General features: G+C 43.7%; 2 protein-coding genes across 5 annotated transcripts in view; one reads left to right on the forward strand and one right to left on the reverse strand.

Annotated features, from left to right (window-relative positions):
• The window catches only part of LOC123643798 (UDP-glucuronosyltransferase 1-6), a 92181-nt gene that overhangs the window by 1937 nt on the left and 72657 nt on the right, over positions 1-17587 (reverse strand). For all 4 annotated transcript variants that reach the window (XM_045559549.1, XM_045559546.1, XM_045559547.1 and 1 more), the window contains 3 exons: positions 2571-2702; positions 1825-1912; positions 1320-1539 (listed from right to left, as the gene is read on the reverse strand). In XM_045559549.1, coding sequence (XP_045415505.1) covers positions 1320-1539; positions 1825-1912; positions 2571-2702 — 440 coding nt within the window. The remainder of the gene's footprint in view (positions 1-1319; positions 1540-1824; positions 1913-2570; positions 2703-17587) is intronic.
• Positions 14779-15501, forward strand: LOC123643800 (dnaJ homolog subfamily B member 3-like). Its single transcript, XM_045559552.1, has one exon. It carries the CDS (start codon positions 14779-14781, stop codon positions 15499-15501), a length of 723 nt encoding a protein of 240 aa, XP_045415508.1.

Consider the following 17587-nt stretch of genomic DNA (forward strand, 5'->3'; position numbering starts at 1 on the left):
AGTCCCAGCTTAGAGTGCTGGAAACATGGAGATCCACAATGAGACAGAGATGGCTTGAAAATGAATAGATGACGTTAGCTAGCAACTTCAGCTGATTGATTTGTGTTTTTAAAAAATGATGTACAAAAGAACTGCTACCAAGTCATTTTTATGTTACAAGTAGTTATCTATACCACTGAACACAGGATCAAAATTGTATTAATAATGTGAACCTCAAGAAGGAGCTTTGTCAGCACGTGGAGAGAAGCTGGGTCCTAATGGTCTTGATGTGTGAGCAACACAGTGTGACTCTGAGGCTGTCAGAGCAGACGCTGGAGGAACAGGATGGGACCCACACCACCCAGCACTCTGGGTACCTGGCTCTGAGGTCGTGTGGACTTTCCTCTTTTATCCAGTGGCACCACACACAGAGTAACCCCTCAAAGGCTGGAAGTCAAGCATCAGTTCTCCCCATTTCCCTCACCCAGGCTGGGGTGTCCCGCTGTGTGCTGGCTCCTCCCATCCCAACACACTCCAGCTTTTCCCATCTGTCCTCCCAACTGGTGCCTCTTTCTAAAGGAAGTAACCATGGGAGAGAGTGCCTGACACTCTCATAGACACACGTGCACACACGAGTACATGCATGCACACGTATATGTGTCCTCTTCTTCCACACACACACACGTGCACATGCGCACACGTGATAAATGCACGTGCATGTGTGCACATACTATCATTCAGTGAAATTCATCACTGGCCATCACTTCTTCCCATAAGGTTTGGATCAACCTATTACCAGTAAGCGTGACAGTAATGCACTAAATTTCATACACAGATCATTTGATCTGATTACTTTTGCCTTCTGAACAGTTTTCAGGGCCACATTTGGACAAATTTGCCTTTGCTTTTATTTTAAGCTTTTGTGATATCTCATGATTGCCCCATTTATAAAACCCATGGACAAAACTTCTCATAGGTTCTAGTGTTGGGAAAAGCTGTACTTCTAAGCTCCTGGATTTTTTCTTATCTTATGGACACCACGCTTCTTAAAATGGAATATTTCTTTCTATGTAGAAACATATAGATCAGATGTCTATTTTGGTGACTTTTTTTATAAGTTGGAGTTTTAAATCTCCCAGGGAAATAAAATTTTAAATAAATTCTATGATAAATTATACAGGAACTAAAGGATCCTTTTATAAAGTGAATAATAATAATAACCCCCAAATTATCTTATGTGTTACACCCAGGTTTTTAGATACTTGTTTTCATATTTGAGTATTTTTCATGAATGCTATGGCCAAAGTACAGGAAGCAGTCTTCTATACGTTCTCTCTTACCTTTTGTCATTGATGACTCTTTTTAGGGCATTTTCTAAATCTGCAGAAGTCATTTCAAGAACATTCAGAGTCACTCCAGCTCCCCTAGTCTCCATGCGCTTCGCATTGTCCATCTGATCGCCGAACAAGGGCATCATCACCATGGGCACGCCATTGCACATTCCTTCATAAATACCGTGGGAGCCAGAATGCGTGATAAAGGCACGAGTCTTCGGGTGACCTGAGATGCAAAATAGGGGGGATGCCAGCAGTCAAGTCTCTGAGTTTCAGTGTGACAGTGTCTGCATTCTGAAAGTACTCTAAGGACTGAGTGCGATCCACGTTTGGCCCTTGCAGAAGTCTGTAGAAGAAACTGTGGGTTGTGATACCCTACTAGATAAAAAACAATGTAGGATATGTTGGCCATAATATTTCCAAGCTAAACAATCCTTGAGAACAGTTGTGCCTAAGCCATTTTCTTAATGTAACCCTGGTTTGACCTAATTGTCAAATCCTCCCAACATACCAAGCAGATCATTTTGGGGTAACCACTTGACAAGTATCGTATTGTTGGCAAGATTCGATGGTCGCGTTCCAGTGTACCGCCACAGGACCTTGCAGGGGCAAAAAGAACAGAGTTTAAAGAAAGACCATAATATTATTTTTAAAAATCCACTATAGTAGCTAGAAAGTGAGTCCTCTGAATAAACATAACCTTTACCAGACTGGGAGGTTTAGTAGCTAAGAAGGCTTCTAGGGGCTGGCAACATTTTGTGCCTTGTTTCGGAGGCTTGGCTACAAGAGTATACGCACTATGTGAATTTGTGAAAATTCATCAAGCTGTGCACTTATGATTTCTTCACTTTTCTGCACTTCAAGGGAAAGCTTATTTAATAAAATGAGTAGATGCAAAACTATAAAAGCAGAAATATAAGAAATAAATCCAGTGCCCTAACCAACAGCTTTTTGGAGAAATATTCCTATTTAATAGGAAGAAACAATACCTAGTTATTTTATTTTTAAATGAATTCTCCTTAATACACTTTTGAGTCTCTCAGAGAAAATGAGACTTCCCATTGAGGTGGAGTATGGTTTAACAGAATATTTGAGAGTTAAATTGCAAAAGAAAGAACTGTGGATTAATAGCTGAGAAGTGGCAGAGAAAATCCCAAATCTCTACTTCCAACAAATTGAATTAATCTAGATACTAGAAGTCTGGGGTTGGAACTCCTGTGAAGCTAGAAATGAAGGAGTAGGATAGAATCTTCTTACTGTCTGAGGTATTTTGCCCAAAGCATCAGCAATGTCCATAGCTTTCTTCTCTGGAATCTCTGAGACCATTGATCCCAAAGAGAAAACCACGATTCCATGTTCTCCAGAGGCATTTATGTAAGCTTCAAATTCCTAGAGCCAGAAGAGAAATTTCCAGTTAGTTTTTTCCTCATATTCTTTGGTGCCTATATACATTAAACTATGAATTAGATATCTTCCTCTTCATGGGATTAAAGGTGTGTATGTGTGAAATACAGCAAAGAATTATCAACGTGTGAGTTTTATAGTATTTCTCCCTCCCATACTCCCTTCTGAAGGAGGAAATCTTTTTGCTTGCAGGGTTTTCTGTTCTTCCTTGCAATGCAGAATCCAGATAATGTGCTGATTTTCCAGGAGGAAAGCACAGACGTGTGCATGTGTGTGCACACATATACGCACACGCAATGGTAGCTCCACGTAGAGGAAGCAGCAGGGCATAAATACGGCAATTCTTTCCCAACTGTAGATTATCAGTGATCGAATTAACAACCCCCCTAGAGTCTCCCAAATAGTCTTATGTGTCTCCAAAAATTACCAAGGGCACAAATAAAATTGTGTGATGTAGTAGGGTTTGCCCCGAACTGAGGTGTTCCCTGGGACATGGGACTTTCAGTGCTAAACACTAAACAGTTCTGGGCAAACCAGGACATTGGTCACCTAGATGTGAGATATAGGAGACTTCTGACAGGGCTCAGCATGCACGATTTGAACAGCAGGACTTCTGCCAAGCTCGATTCAGGACATGACCAGGAAAGCCCAAGCACTGACCAGCCTTCCCCTGCAGCCAGCCCACTCTCCCACCCACCCTCGCTGGCCCCAGGCCCTCTCGAGTCCCCTGGCTCACAGCAGCCGTGTCTTGGGCTTTTCCCCTGGGCTCATCTGACAGGTCAGGGAGCCAGAGTCATCCTCTCCACCCCCACGCTGCCTTTGGGTTTGTGGCAAGAACATCCAGAGGACGGTTTTTCTGAAGTCCTTCCTCCCTGGGATCCACACCACGTTCCCTTTCCCTCTTCCTCTCTCCTGGGGACAGACGGCTCATTTCCAAGTGTTTTTTTAAGCTTTCTCTAGAGTGATGGCAAACGGCTTACCTAAACCTCCCAGGACCTTCGCTCCTTCAGGAAACCACTCTTACACGTAACCTCGTCTGGAAAGGGCAGAGTCTAATTTGCCCTCCTTGCACAGCCTCCCCCACACGCTCAGCAACCAGCAGGACGTGATTCACACAATATTGAACCCACAGGTCCATAAACATTCAAAGCTAAATAGCAGGATGTCACTAAAATTTAAATGGCACGAAAGCTCATCTACGGATCTCCCCAGGGCAAACTGCAGAGATGGTGTTATTATGGGCAATGTCTAACTCTGGGCCAGCTCTTACAGGAATCAGTAAAGGTGTGGTCCATCCCCTACTTGGCAAAACTTGGCCTAAACTTCAGCCTGACTTCACAGCCCCTGGAATAGCCAAAGAGTGAAGCAAGGTGTTGACTGGAAATAACCCTCATTTCCCCACCATTAGTTCCCTTCCAAAAAGGGGGGACCCCCCGATGGAGAGGATTTCCCCACTCTGATGAGACTTCCCCACCCAAGATGAGCCCTTTAAAATAGCTCCTAAGTTTTACTGAGAGTTTAGTATTTTTAGTTCAGGCTTTTGATTAGATTTTCCCTTCCCGAATGTCTATTGTTGTTTCAGAATCCTCAGTTGGCACTTAGACAACACATTGGCCAGCTGTCACTTCATCATCATGCATTCCGAGTCCCCCACACATACTTCCTGAGCTTCCTTCTCCCCACAATCTCGAAACCTCTGTCCTCACTGACCTTGGTCTCTCACCCTGACAGGGGAATGACATCTTGGAATTCTTGAGTTTCATTTCTTTTCTCTTAATGTTTTGTTCTACTATCTTTTTTCTTTCAGACACACCAAAGACATGTCCAATGCCCGGTTGTGTTTTCTCTATGGACTTTCTTTATGGAATAAAGGTTTTATCTTTATTCTTGCAGTGCAGGACTTTTACCAAGAGTGCTGAGAACAGGACCATCACAACCAGAGGAAGGGAAGTGCAGAGGAGCTTTTTAATTAACAAAGGGGAAAAGAAAAAATAAGTTGTCACTTGACCAACCAGCAAAATTCAGGAAAGGGGAAAATGGCAAGCTAAACATAAAATAAGTTGGGAGCTTTACAATCAAATCTATCAATTTTTATATTTACACAGGCAAAATTCACATATTAAAGCAATCTTTCTAACCAGATTAAAAATATCAGCTCTGAGCCAGGCATGGTGGCTCACACCTGTAATCCCAGTGACACGGGAGGCTGAGACAAGAGGATCACTTGAGGCCAGGAGTTCAAGACCAGCTTGGGGAACAGAGCAAGATCCTGCCTTTACCAAAACTTTTAAAAAGTTCACTGAGTATGATGGTGCATGCCTCTAGTCCCAGCTACTCAGGAGGTTGAGATGAGAGGACACTTGAGCCCAGGAGTTCAGGGGTGCAGTGAGCTGTGGTCGCGCCACTGCACTCCAGCCTGGCAACAGAGCAAGACCTTATCTCTTAAAAAAAAAAAAAGAAAGAAAAAAGAAGACAAGGGACAAGGAAGGGTTACTAAAGAGGTACTAGGGAAATGTAAACAAAAATAATACAGGAGTGGTGACATTAATATGTAAAAAGTGGAATTTCAGCTTAAACATTAAATAAGACAAGGCTACTATTAGGTAAGATTTTGGAATGTCCCAGGAACAATATTTTTACACCTAAGTCAATTTGCACCAAACAAGGCATCAAGCAACATGTAGTCAATATAATTCACCACTTAGACAAATTTATGGGGGGAAGGGTATGATTGTATCAATAAATGCCAGAAAGACAATTGATAAGGTTCAGCAGCCTCTCCTATAAACATCCTAATGTAAAAAAGGAAATCATTTCAATCAACAAAGACTATTGCTAGAAAACAATGGCAAACATAATGCAAAATTATGAAATAAAAATCAATCTCCATTAAAATCAACAACAACACAGGAATCCTTCCTAACTGTTTTTAGAGAGTCTAATGAATTCAATAGCTCTCATATTTGGCATGGAATTTAGAAGAGAATAAACTAAAATTCCTTTATCAGCCAATGACTGTGTGCTAATTTTAAGTATGAATATCAGTATTTTGGTGAGATGGCTGAACACTAGTCAATAATCAGCTAGATATAGAAATGGAAAAAGTAACACATTCCAAAAACTGTAAAACACTTAAGAAAAAATAAGAAAGAAACAGAATATTAAGAAAACTACAAAATGTTTGATATTTGTTAAGGTAGTGTTTGAAGACACGACAACAAAAAATCCTGGAGTATAGATTTTAATGTTCTTCTGTGGGGAACTAGACTAGATAGCTAGCAGAATAAACTTTGGTACACAAATACCATGAAATACTATGAAATACCCTGACATACTATTTTGTAGTTAAAAAAAATAAATAGGTATAATATTTAGACCAGGAGTGACATCCATGACATATTGGTAAGTGAGCAGTGGGGATATATTGTTACCCTGTTATGTAGAAAAAGCAAGAAAAAAATTCTATGCGTGTATATATGTTTGTATGTAATTGTAGGAGTATAAAGAACTGTTAGAACTTACTATCTATCCAGTAACTAGTCCCCAGTTCACACCCCTTTTTTTCTCATTCATTCATTTAATAAACATTTGGTGAGCCACTAACATATGCCATAGGTGCTGGCATTTACGGGACACCAAGCACGTGCAGACCCATTGGCAGGTATTGAGGAGGCAGCACATGGCAGACATGATTAACACAAAGTCGAGCATGCCTCTTCATGGCTCGTGATGTGGAGCAGACAGTCAATGAACAATTATCTAAATGATAAGATTGCAGTACCAGATGTGCTGAGAAGGTGGTTGCCCGGAATGCTGTGTTCAAGAGGACAACTCTATGAGGAAGTGATGTTTAAGCTGATCAAAAAAATGAGAAGACAGACACGTAACAAACTCAGGGAACAGCATCCCAGTTGGAAGGAACAGCGTGTTCAAGCATCTGGAACTGGGAAAGATTTTGGAATGTCCCAGGAACGGACAGAAGGCCAGCGTAACTGCGGACTGTCCGTGCAGATTCATAGACAGGTCCTTCCGTTTCTATTGCAAGTGTGTGCATCTCTCCAAAGGGTTAAATTTCAAAATGAATGTGAAACACAATTGTTTTCTTTCAGATCCTTCATAATGATGCCAAAAATATTTCTCTTTAGTGCCTTTCTAATTTGGACACGCTGACTAGATTTCTTTCCTTTGATCTGAGATGTGCCCATTGGTTTGATGATACTTTACCTATTGCTTTTCTTCCCTCTGAAAGAGAATCATTAATGGTTTTCTATACTGTCAGGTTTTCTCACCTTGCTTTTAGAAAATCTGTAACACTTTCTTCTTTCTTAACCAGACCACTCGATCAAACACATACTTGTCCAACAGGCCATGAAGCATCAGAATCTTAGAGCCAGGAGGTCTTGGTGGGTTATCATGTCTCTCTCCACATTGTAGATGAGGACTCAAAGCCCCACAGAAGGAGAATCTGGAGTACAGGCATCAACCTGGCACCTCATTTCTCACTTGTTCTTTCTGCTGCCCAAAATTTCTCTTGGCCATGACAATTACATGATCATTTAAAATATGAACCACATTGGAGGAATACTGGAAATCAGGTCCAGTGCTCTCCAAGGGTGATAACAGTCATTTAGCAGGACCCAGACTCAGCACCTGGGCAACCCCTGGGCTACCAGTAGGTCCTCAGTCAATCTTTGAAGAATAAATGAATGAATGCCCACTAAAATGTCACTTCCTTGTAGAGTCCTTCCCTAACCCTCCACGTGAAGGAGCCTCTCCTGTTACTCTCTGCCATCTCTGCTGAGATTTAGAAAAGTATGTGAATGCTACTTTTTCATACTTCAAATTCTACTGGGGAAAAATTAACATGTTAGCATTTCAGGGAATGAGACTCGTGACCTTTCAGCCCAATGTCAGAACCTGACTATCTGGTGATTCACTTAGAACGGAAGGGACTGCAGTATCTGGCTTCCTATTAGAGTAACTAGAAACTGGAGCTTTAACCAGGTCCACAAAGGCAACTTTCCTTGCCAGGATCTATAGATGGCAAAGAACTATTTCATCAGTCTTGAATTTTGCAAGCCTGACCCGACTCAGGGCAAGGTACATGGCACACATTTTAGTTTTCTGTCACATGCCCCAGACTCAGTGCTCTGTGTTTATGGCATTTAACACTTGTTGCTTCTAACTGATTACTATCCACCAAAGCATACAAATAAAATGCTCAAAGCATCCTTTTCCAAACTCTTGGATACAAAGAAATAATATAGAAGACAGTGCCAGAGACAGATGAACTCAGGCCTAGAAGACTTGTGAGTTAGAAATTAACAAAAGAAGGCATTGTAAACTATCTCAGCATGCTGTTTCACCACATATCTGGGGCAAGTCAATCTATCCAAAGTACTATATTTGTAAGAATACAGGCATGTAAAGCCTCCCCTCAAATACACACCTGGGATAGTGGTTTTTTGTGAAGGCAGTTGATCCCACCAACAAAAACCATATTGGGCATGATGGGCCTGGGGTAATTATTCACAAAGTCATTTCTCAACAGCCAGACAGATGCAGAGCTCAAAAGGTCCTGGACAGTCACGTCTCTCTGAAGGAATTCTGAGGCAAGTGCCGCATACGGAGAATAAACCACACTGCACAGAAAGTTATCCGTCAAGGCAATGAGCATGTTCTTCACCCGCTGCAGGAAGGTCATGCGGTCTGAGTTAAAGGACAGGGACTTGGGCACATAGGATAATGGGTTGGGGCACTGGGTAGCCTCAAAGTCCAGGCTGCACGGCAATGCATTCAAGAAGTATACAGTAGGCAGAGCCAGGTACTGGGCCACGATGGGGCCACAGGGAAGGAAAGGGTCTGTCAACATGATATCGAAGCTGCTTTCTGCCAGGGAGGCCATGAGCTCCTTGTTATGCAGTAGGTGGGAACAGCCAGACAAAAGCAGAGCCGAGTTAGCTTTGATTTTCTTGTACGTTTTGACCAGACGCATTAGGAAAGGACTGTTCTCAAAAGCTCTATGCCCAAGATCAACAAAAGACGCATCCAATTCCTCCCTTTGGAACGGCACAGGGTACCTCTTCACGGTGTAAAATGCTCCTTCTTTGATCTGCACCGAGGCCTCAGGAGCGAGGACCACTATTTCATGTCCTCTCTGCTGCAGCTGCTGGATGACCCCAAGGGTGCTCAGCCAGTGGCTGCCATCCACGGGGACCAACAGCACCTTCCCAGCGTGGGACACAGTGGGCCCGAGCGCATACAGCAGCAGACCCAGGACGAGCGGGCGGCAGCCTTGGGACCCCCGCCACCATGGCGCCTTTGCTCCTGCCAGAGGCTCACCCTCTCCTCCTTGTATGTCACAAGAACCAATCTATACACCAAGTTAATGTTTGATTGTGTCACGTGACTAGAGTCCACAAAGAGAGCAGGAAGTTTACTCTCAGAGATAAAGAGGGTGGAGCTTCACTGGGTTTCTTAATAGGCAACCATAGCGGAAGTGGCTGGAATCCCTTCCTCAGATCACATTCTTGCGTGAACACAGAAAGCCAAGTACTTCCAGCACTTCTGGATCCATTGAATTAGTATTTCCATGGGCCAAGAAATGTTACCAGAGAGGAAAAAGGACTATTGCAGGGGAGCCAGAGATCACCTCCAACCCCCTTTTTAGCCCTTAGTGGGCCTTCAGCTGGATCTAGAAACCAAATTGACAACAGGTCGATCAACAAGAGAAAAGAAGATGCATTTTAGTAGTTTTACATGTACACGGGGTCTTCATAAAAGCATGAATTCTGAAGACGTAGCCGAAGCAAAATGCCTCTATCCTTTTTAGATAAAGAACAATAAATTTGAGAAGAAATGACAGGACAAAGAAAATCTAGCTAAGGGCAGTAAATTTTCTAGGGGAGTAACTACTAGGAGATATATGGGAGGGGTAAGGGTTATGTCATTAAGTGTGTTTATTGGGGTTCATTACAGCCTCCAACTCCAAGTCTCAGGTGATAAGAGCTATTTTCTCACCCTGGTATTGGGAGGGTGCCCCTCCCGGAGGAATCTTTATGGCTTGCTGTTTCTGAAACTACAACTTCTCCAATGTTTTCAACTCAAAATAGTCAATATTCCAAGCTGGCGTATTTGGAGATGACACATCCTTCACTCCTTCACTGTGCAGTGACAAATTAGACTTCCTTTTCAGAAACAGAACAGAAAGCCTTCCAGAAAACCCTTCAGAAAGAAAAGAACAGGACGTCGCAACCCTGCCTTTGGCCCACAGAAGGCTTTAAGAGTGTCCTTACCTGCAGCTCCCTCTGGGCTCAGCCTGACCACTCGCATCATTTTTTGATTCATTTATTCCCAGTGCGCCATCTTGAGCCCCCGACAGAGGGGTCGCCTGCCTCCACGGAGTTCGATGCTCCATCAAGAGAGACACAATTTAAATGGATAAACAGGGACTTGAAGATTGTGAACGAAGCTAAGAAGGAAATGAATGGGGGGAGGGGTGGGGAGGCATTTGGGGGTGGAGAATGCCTGGAAAGGGCGACTCATTGAGTCCCTGTGCACAGACATCTTCCCCAGGGACGGATCTGTATTCACTCAGAGAGACAGTGCCAGAACATTCTCTAAATGGGAAACCGAATAGATAAGCAAACTGCAACAAGTTAAACTGTACTCATTACACCTGCCCAAGATCCAGGAGAAATAAGACGCTTTGGGAAGTTCTGATGCCCAAGATGGAGGCAAAGGAGAGAGGGGAACAAAAACAATAATACGAGTTTGTACTTACTGAGTGTGTGCTATGTGCCTACTGTTGCACTAAGCACTTTGCAACATGTCTCATGTAATCCCCTAGAACTGTCCTGCAAAGGCAGAAACTATTTTTCCCATTTTACAAACAAAGGCACGGAGGCCGAGAGAGGGAAGGAAATGTGCCAAAGTCCTGTATTGACTAAGTGGAAGATCCGAGACGCAGGCCCTGGGTGTCTGTACCTGGAAGCCCTGCTCTTTGCAACAATTCCCCATGGCCTCTAGTAGCACCCAGATAATGGTGTGTCAACCCCTGGTTGAAATTTAAAATCAATTAGAAGTCAGAAGAAAAGTTGTGATCCCCACAGTCATTAAACAGTCAAAACAAATGGAGAGAAGGCAGATGGAAGAACTTCTAGGCCAGGGAGAATATGCTCACACAGCCATGCCCCGCACCAACAGGTGCCCCGGGAGACGAGGAGAAGGATCAGGGAACAAGTATGATAGCTGCTGCACAGAAATGTCCCCTCTTGAAGAAAGGGCAAACCAGAGTGCAGGCAGAACTGAGCATTTCATTCTTTTCTTTTGGGATCCACAATCCCAGGATGAAAGCACAAAACCCAGCATTTTCACCACACACATTACTGGCCACCCATACTCGGGGATGCGCTTGGAGGGTCAAGGAGAAACTGCTAACTTGAAAGCTTTGCTTTCCTATGGGACATGTGAACAGGCACTTAAAATTGTCTCTCATTCTGGGACTTACAGTCCCCTTTCCCTGGACCACCATCCTTCTTCAATAGACCTCCAGTGTCACATGTGCATCTATATGGGGACACACATGTGTGCGCACACACAAGCACTCTGAAGTTCCTCCCCACACCCAAGCACTCTTCATTCTTTAAAACCCAGATCTGGATGAACAGAAGAGATATAGCAATGCTTTCGCTCTTCGTAGTGTCCTTATCTGCAATTTTGAAATTCACAGTCCAATTTAAACTTTAAGGATGATAATTCTTCCAAAGTCCCAATGTCATGAAAGTTCATCTGCTGATTACAAGGAGCAAAGGGTCTGTAAACACATACAGTCACCACTGCAATGATTTTATGACTTTCCTGCATCACGCAAAGCCTCCGAGCTTTTTGAGGCTGCCATGTCCCTGGATGGTTTGGGGCCACAAGTCTGCCCTGACCAGGGAATGTTATTTACTAACCTGAAAAGCAGGCAATCCATATGCACTCTCATGCATTATGACTGAGAACCACCTCTAAGCAATCCAATAAATCTCCTTACTGGGACCAGAGCAGACACAGAATACAAAATCCATTGCTAATTCTCTTGTACACCAAATGTTTATGGAACATATGAGCCCTATTGTGTGCCAGGCACTATGCTAGGAGCTGGGGCCAGAAAGTCAAGTTAGAAATGGTCCCTGCAAGGAAGGGTCCAAAGGAAAGAGACAGACTTACAAGCAGGCACTTGTAAGGCAGGGTGAGATGTGCTCTGGTGGTAGAGGAATCAAAGACTGGAGCAGCAATGCAGTTTTGCTTTGGGTCTACTGATGTGTCCACAAAAGTGTTCCAGAATCCCATTAGGAGGTGCTTTCCTTTTAAGCTAAAGTCAGAAGTTAATTGCCCATCACTAGGCACACTCACAGCTCCTTTGATCGGCTCAGAATGGAGGGGATTGCTACTAAACTGAAGGATCAACATAAACATGTCTATTGCCCAGTGGATCATCTACACGACTCTCCAGGGGAAACCTCTCCCTTGAACCTCGGCAGCATTTTGTTTATTCTGCCTTGTATCCTTTAGCAGTTTGCATGCCTGTCCTTGCTACTAGACTACAGATATATACTGTATATACTATACAAATATATCACTTATAGGCGAGGTTTCAGCTTCGGAATCATGCTATCACTCAGGTGCCAGTCCATGGTTTTGCAGACAGTAAGCACTCAGGAAATGTTTCCCTATAGAGATGACTTTCCCTCTCTCTTTGTTCTAGACCCCGTACCCAAGCAAGCAAGTGCTGAATCTGGATATCTCTCAGACTCAGCTGCTCCGGTCCTGTTTCAGGGCCACAGTCTCCAGAGCCCCCAAACCCCAGTGTCCCTTCTGAATCACAGCATCAGCAGCCCCCTGCACTGCCCCACCCCACTACCACTTCTGACACCTTGGTCAACAGCTCCCTAGGGCCCAGAAAAAGATTCAGACTCCTCAGCCTTCTCTTCAGGACCCCCTGGCACGGACCCCAGCCCATCTGTCCAAGCTCATTCTTCCTCCCTAGCCCTCTGCTTGACCCTTCCCACTGCCCCTTACCCACCAGCCACTCTGGATCACTTGCCCTTCCCAAAACTTGCTTTGCATGTTCCCAAGTTGCTTTGTTCACACTGAACTCTACTCTTGATCTTCCTACTATTGCTTATTGCGTGCTTACCAAGTGCCAAGTCCAGGGCTTCATGTTTACTAGAGGCAATATAAACTAAGCAGTTTGTTCTGCTGAGATAACACATCCCCTTAGACCTACTACCCTTTAGGATGAATGTTCATTAGTTAATCATTTTCCCCTTAGAACTAAGTGATCTTTATTGGTGTATTGCCTCACAGTCTATCAAAGAAAAGAATATCGTGCCAAAGAATAAGGACGAGGTAGAGAGAATGCAGATGTCACGACATGCCAGAAAGAAAATCTTGGTCATGATATAGCAGTTTTAGTAGAAATAAATTACTGCACCCCAAGTTTACCCACAGCACTATAAACATATCCCACAAGTTTTAATGAATTTGATATAGTGGATAGTGCTTTCTTTCCTTCTCCCTGAGAGAATCTAAAAACAGGATGGAGTTCCTTTTAGCAGTCAAGAAAAATGAACAACAGGTACAACTGGCCCTCTGTATCTGCGGTTCTGCATCCACAGATTCAACCAACTGTGGATTGAAAATATTCAAATAAATAAATAATAACAATACAACAATAAAAAATAATACAAATTAAAACAATAGAGCTGGGCACGGTGACATACACCTGTAGTCCCAGCTACTCGGGAGGATGAGGTGGAAGATCGCTGTGCTCAGGAATTCAAGCCCAGCCTCAACAACATAGTGAGACCCCATCTCTAAAACAAAAAAGCAAACAAAATTTGCATTGTATTAATTACATATGTACAATGTAAATTTTACATTATATTAAGTGTTGTAAGTAACCTAGAGATGATTTAAAGCATATGGGACATTGTGCATAGGTTATATGCAAAGACTGCACCATTTTATATAACGGACTTGAGCATCCAAGGATTTTGGTATGTTTGCCAGGGGGGTGTCCTGGAACCAATCTCTCCAGGATACTGAGGGACTAACGTACTAGACCAGATCAACAGTTCTCAAAGTATGGGCCAGGGAACCCTGGGGATCTCCAAGAATTTTTCAGGTGACTTTTCCAAAGTCAAAACTATTTCCATAATAATACTATTTGAATTTTTCATTCTCATTCGCTCATAAGTGTACAGTAAAGCTTTCCAGCAGCTACATGTATGATGTGTAATATCACAATAGATTGAATGCAGAAGAAGACATGAGAATCTAGATCTCTTCTATTAAGCCAGGTACTAAGAACAGATGCAAAAAATGTAAAATAATGCCATGCTTCTCACTAAATATTTTTGTTTTGAAAAACATATTTTCTCATAAATATATGATTTATGTTAGTGTCTAATGGGCTTACTGTTATTACATTGATCAATGAATTTATATTTTTAATTCTGTTTTAATTTCTAACGCTGTATGTATCATAGACACACGCTCTGAGGCCAAAACATTGGAGAACTGCTGTCCTAGACAAACGAAATGCGGCCTTCAGCCCAGGGTCAGACTAAACTCACACCCGTCACACTATCCCTCCTCTGGGAAGAGGGGAAATTCTGATATAAAGCAGAATTTAAGAAAAACATTTCCTAAGGCAGCCAGTCACGGCCCTCTCTTTCCCCCGCAGACTCCCCTCTTTTCTACCCTATTTGGAGACCACAGCGAGGCTGGGGGCCAGAGTGGGCGGGACCGGGGAGTGGGAGGGGCGCGGAGAGTGGGCGGGGCCGACGCGCCTAGGCCAGACAAGACAGAGCCTACTTGAGAGCTGGGCATGCCCCAGGAGCACTGCATTCTGGGATGCGGAGCCGCCACCGGCCTTGGCCAATGAGGTGCTGCTACGTCACAAGGGGCGTCCTTCCGGTGGCTCAACCTCGCGGAGCACTCTGGGGGCTCCCCTGGGCTGCCGTACGCGCCTCCGGCCGCGCTGTGGCTCGCGGGCCGTGCCCGCCCCAACATGGTGGACTACTACGAGGTGCTGGGCGTGCCCCGGCAGGCCTCCTCCGAGGCCATCAAGAAGGCATACCGCAAGCTGGCGCTCAAGTGGCACCCCGACAAAAATCCTGACAACAAGGAGGAAGCGGAGCAGAGATTCAAACAAGTGGCCGAGGCCTACGAAGTGTTGTCGGACTCCAAGAAACGCGACGTCTATGATCGGTATGGCAAGGCTGGCGTGGATGGTGGGGGCGCCACCGGGGCCCCCTTCGAGGACCCCTTCGAGTACATCTTCACCTTCCGTGACCCGGCCGAGGTCTTCAGGGAGTTCTTTGGTGGCCGGGACCCATTTTCGTTTGACTTCTTCGGTGACCCGCTTGAGAACATTTTTGGGGGTCGGAGGACCTCCCGGGGAAGCAGAAGCAGAGGGTCAGCATCCCTGTTCTCCACATTCAATGAATTTCCAGTCTTTGGGGGTGGTTTTTCTTCTTTCGATACAGGATTTACTTCGTTTGGCTCCCTGGGAAATGGGGGCCTTTCTTCCTTCTGCATGTCTGCTGGTGGTGGTGGAACAGGCAGCTTCAAGTCCATGTCGACATCCACAGAAATAGTTAATGGCAAAAAAATCACCACCAAGAGAATTATTGAGAATGGCCAAGAAAGAGTGGAAGTGGAAGAAGATGGAGAGTTAAAGTCCCTGATAATAAATGGCAAAGAGCAGCTGCTACACATTGACACCAAGTAATTCCAGTCCATGTTTGATTTAAAGCACACTTTAGGGAATAGCAGGACTTTTTTTTTTTTTTTTTAAGATTGCAAGTGAACTCTACTTTCAGAACAACTGTACCCAAGAGTTTATAAACACTTCATGCCAACGCCTATTTGTTGTTACTGTTGGGACTACGAAAATAGGACCTCTGTCTTTAAAACTGTTGTAAATATCTGTATGCACTTTGCTATTTATTAAACTTAATCCCAAGGCAGATGGTGATTATTTCGTAGTGTTAGGACAAAGTGTCACCACAGCACCTTGAATCTTGCTTTTTTCCTTTTTGTTTGACGTATGAGCCAGGTAATTTGCTCTGAATCATTTTAGTCAATTTTTTCATATGTAGTGGTGAAAGATACAAATATATTATTATTACTTATGTTTTAAAATAAAGATGGATTTTAATTGCACATACATGCTGGTGATGCAGGAAGAGTTAAAATACAATGTTAAACCCAGGCTTTTTAAAAGCAGGTAAACCTGGCAAAGTGGCTGTATGAGTTTCCTATGGCTGCTGTAACAAATTGCCACAAACTTGGTGTCTTAAAACATTCTCTTAAGTTTTGGAAGTCAGATTTCTGAAATCCCTTTCACTGAGCTGAAATCAGTGTCAGCAGAAATATGCTCCCTCTGAAGTCTGAGGCAAAATGTTCAAGTAAATGCCTTACAGTTACAGGGTTCGTTAATGGCATGTTAGGACTGTACTCAACTCTTAACTTAGGTTCTACAATTATGGTACCTCCTGGAAATGTAAAACAGCATTTCCATAAGGCTAACGAAGGACATGTATCAAGTTAGATTAACAAAAGCCAGGTTTCACCTGAAATACTGGTTGATTGAGACATCGTACACACATTTGAGAAAGTACCATTCTGTTGGCACAGTTTATGCCCCAAATGAAGATCTTTTGGGCATGTTGCCTTGGGAGAGTCTATATCACAAAGTGTCCCATTTCCCATGGTCACTTCTGAGGAAAGGTTTGCATAAGGCATGAGAGCAAAAGGGCAGCTGAGCTAGACAGGCTAAAAATGCAGCATGCTCTTAATTCTTTGCAGAAAGGTCATGTGGCCTGAACACATCACTAATAAGCTATAACTAATAAGCTATAACTGTGAGAATGAGTTTGGATATGCTTTAGTGTCCTCACAGTCCCATCTACATGGAATTAATGCAAACAGTACACAGCGGGGACATGGGAGTCAGCTGGCAGTGTCCCGTGGGCACACAGAGTCTGTCACTGAACTGTCAAATGAAGTCACTGAGGTACCTCGGGCATTTGCTTCTTATACCCCAACAGTACAAGAAGTATCAGAATAAAACTGTCAGGGCTTATTAAAAATGAATTCGTTTACTTGCCAGGCAAGGGAACTGATGCCCATGAAGGTCTTCACTGAGTAGTTTGCTGGGGATGGGCTTACTTCTAAAGAAGTCAGGGGACCACAGGAGTTTTGAAGTAAAAGGTACAGTCTCACGGTGCTTCGGTGTGTTGGAAACCACCACTCCAGATAGGGCAGAATAAGTGTGCTTGTATCTGTACCATTGGCTAAAATAAATTCCATTGTTCAGTGGTCAGCAAAGAGTCTGGTGTGACAAGGTCACGCAGAGATCGTTGAGTCTTTAACAGTTCTAGCTAGTTTTAACAGTTGAAGGCAAACACAACATCCAATTTTGATATATCCTGGATTAGTACTGCTATAAATAGAAAATTTCTAACCGTATAAAGCATTTTATTTAAAGAACTTTCAAAATTGAAAATCCTTTTAAAATGTCTCAGCCCCCAAGAAAACACACCGCTATAGGCCTGTATGTGGGCATTCATCTTTTATGGAAGGGTTGAGAAGCTTTTCAGAGTGGTGAAAAAGGACATTTCCTCTGGGGCAAAGATGACTGTCTTGAGTCCCCTGCAGTGGATCCCCTCCATGGAATAACAAACACCTTCCGACAGAGCCACAAGGCAGAGAGAGGCACATCCTCTGAGCCCCAAGAGACCTAGAGACCTGTGGCCATTTCGGCAAGATCCCCAAATCCAAAAAGCCAGACACTTCTGGCTGGAGCGCTACAC

Source organism: Lemur catta, chromosome 8, assembly GCF_020740605.2.
Source record: "Lemur catta isolate mLemCat1 chromosome 8, mLemCat1.pri, whole genome shotgun sequence".
Lineage (NCBI taxonomy): Eukaryota > Metazoa > Chordata > Mammalia > Primates > Lemuridae > Lemur > Lemur catta.

Bases quoted from the DNA above. Each gene is read 5' to 3' on its own strand.
- LOC123643800 (XM_045559552.1), top strand. From the start codon at position 14,779: ATGGTGGACTACTACGAGGTGCTGGGCGTGCCCCGGCAGGCCTCCTCC.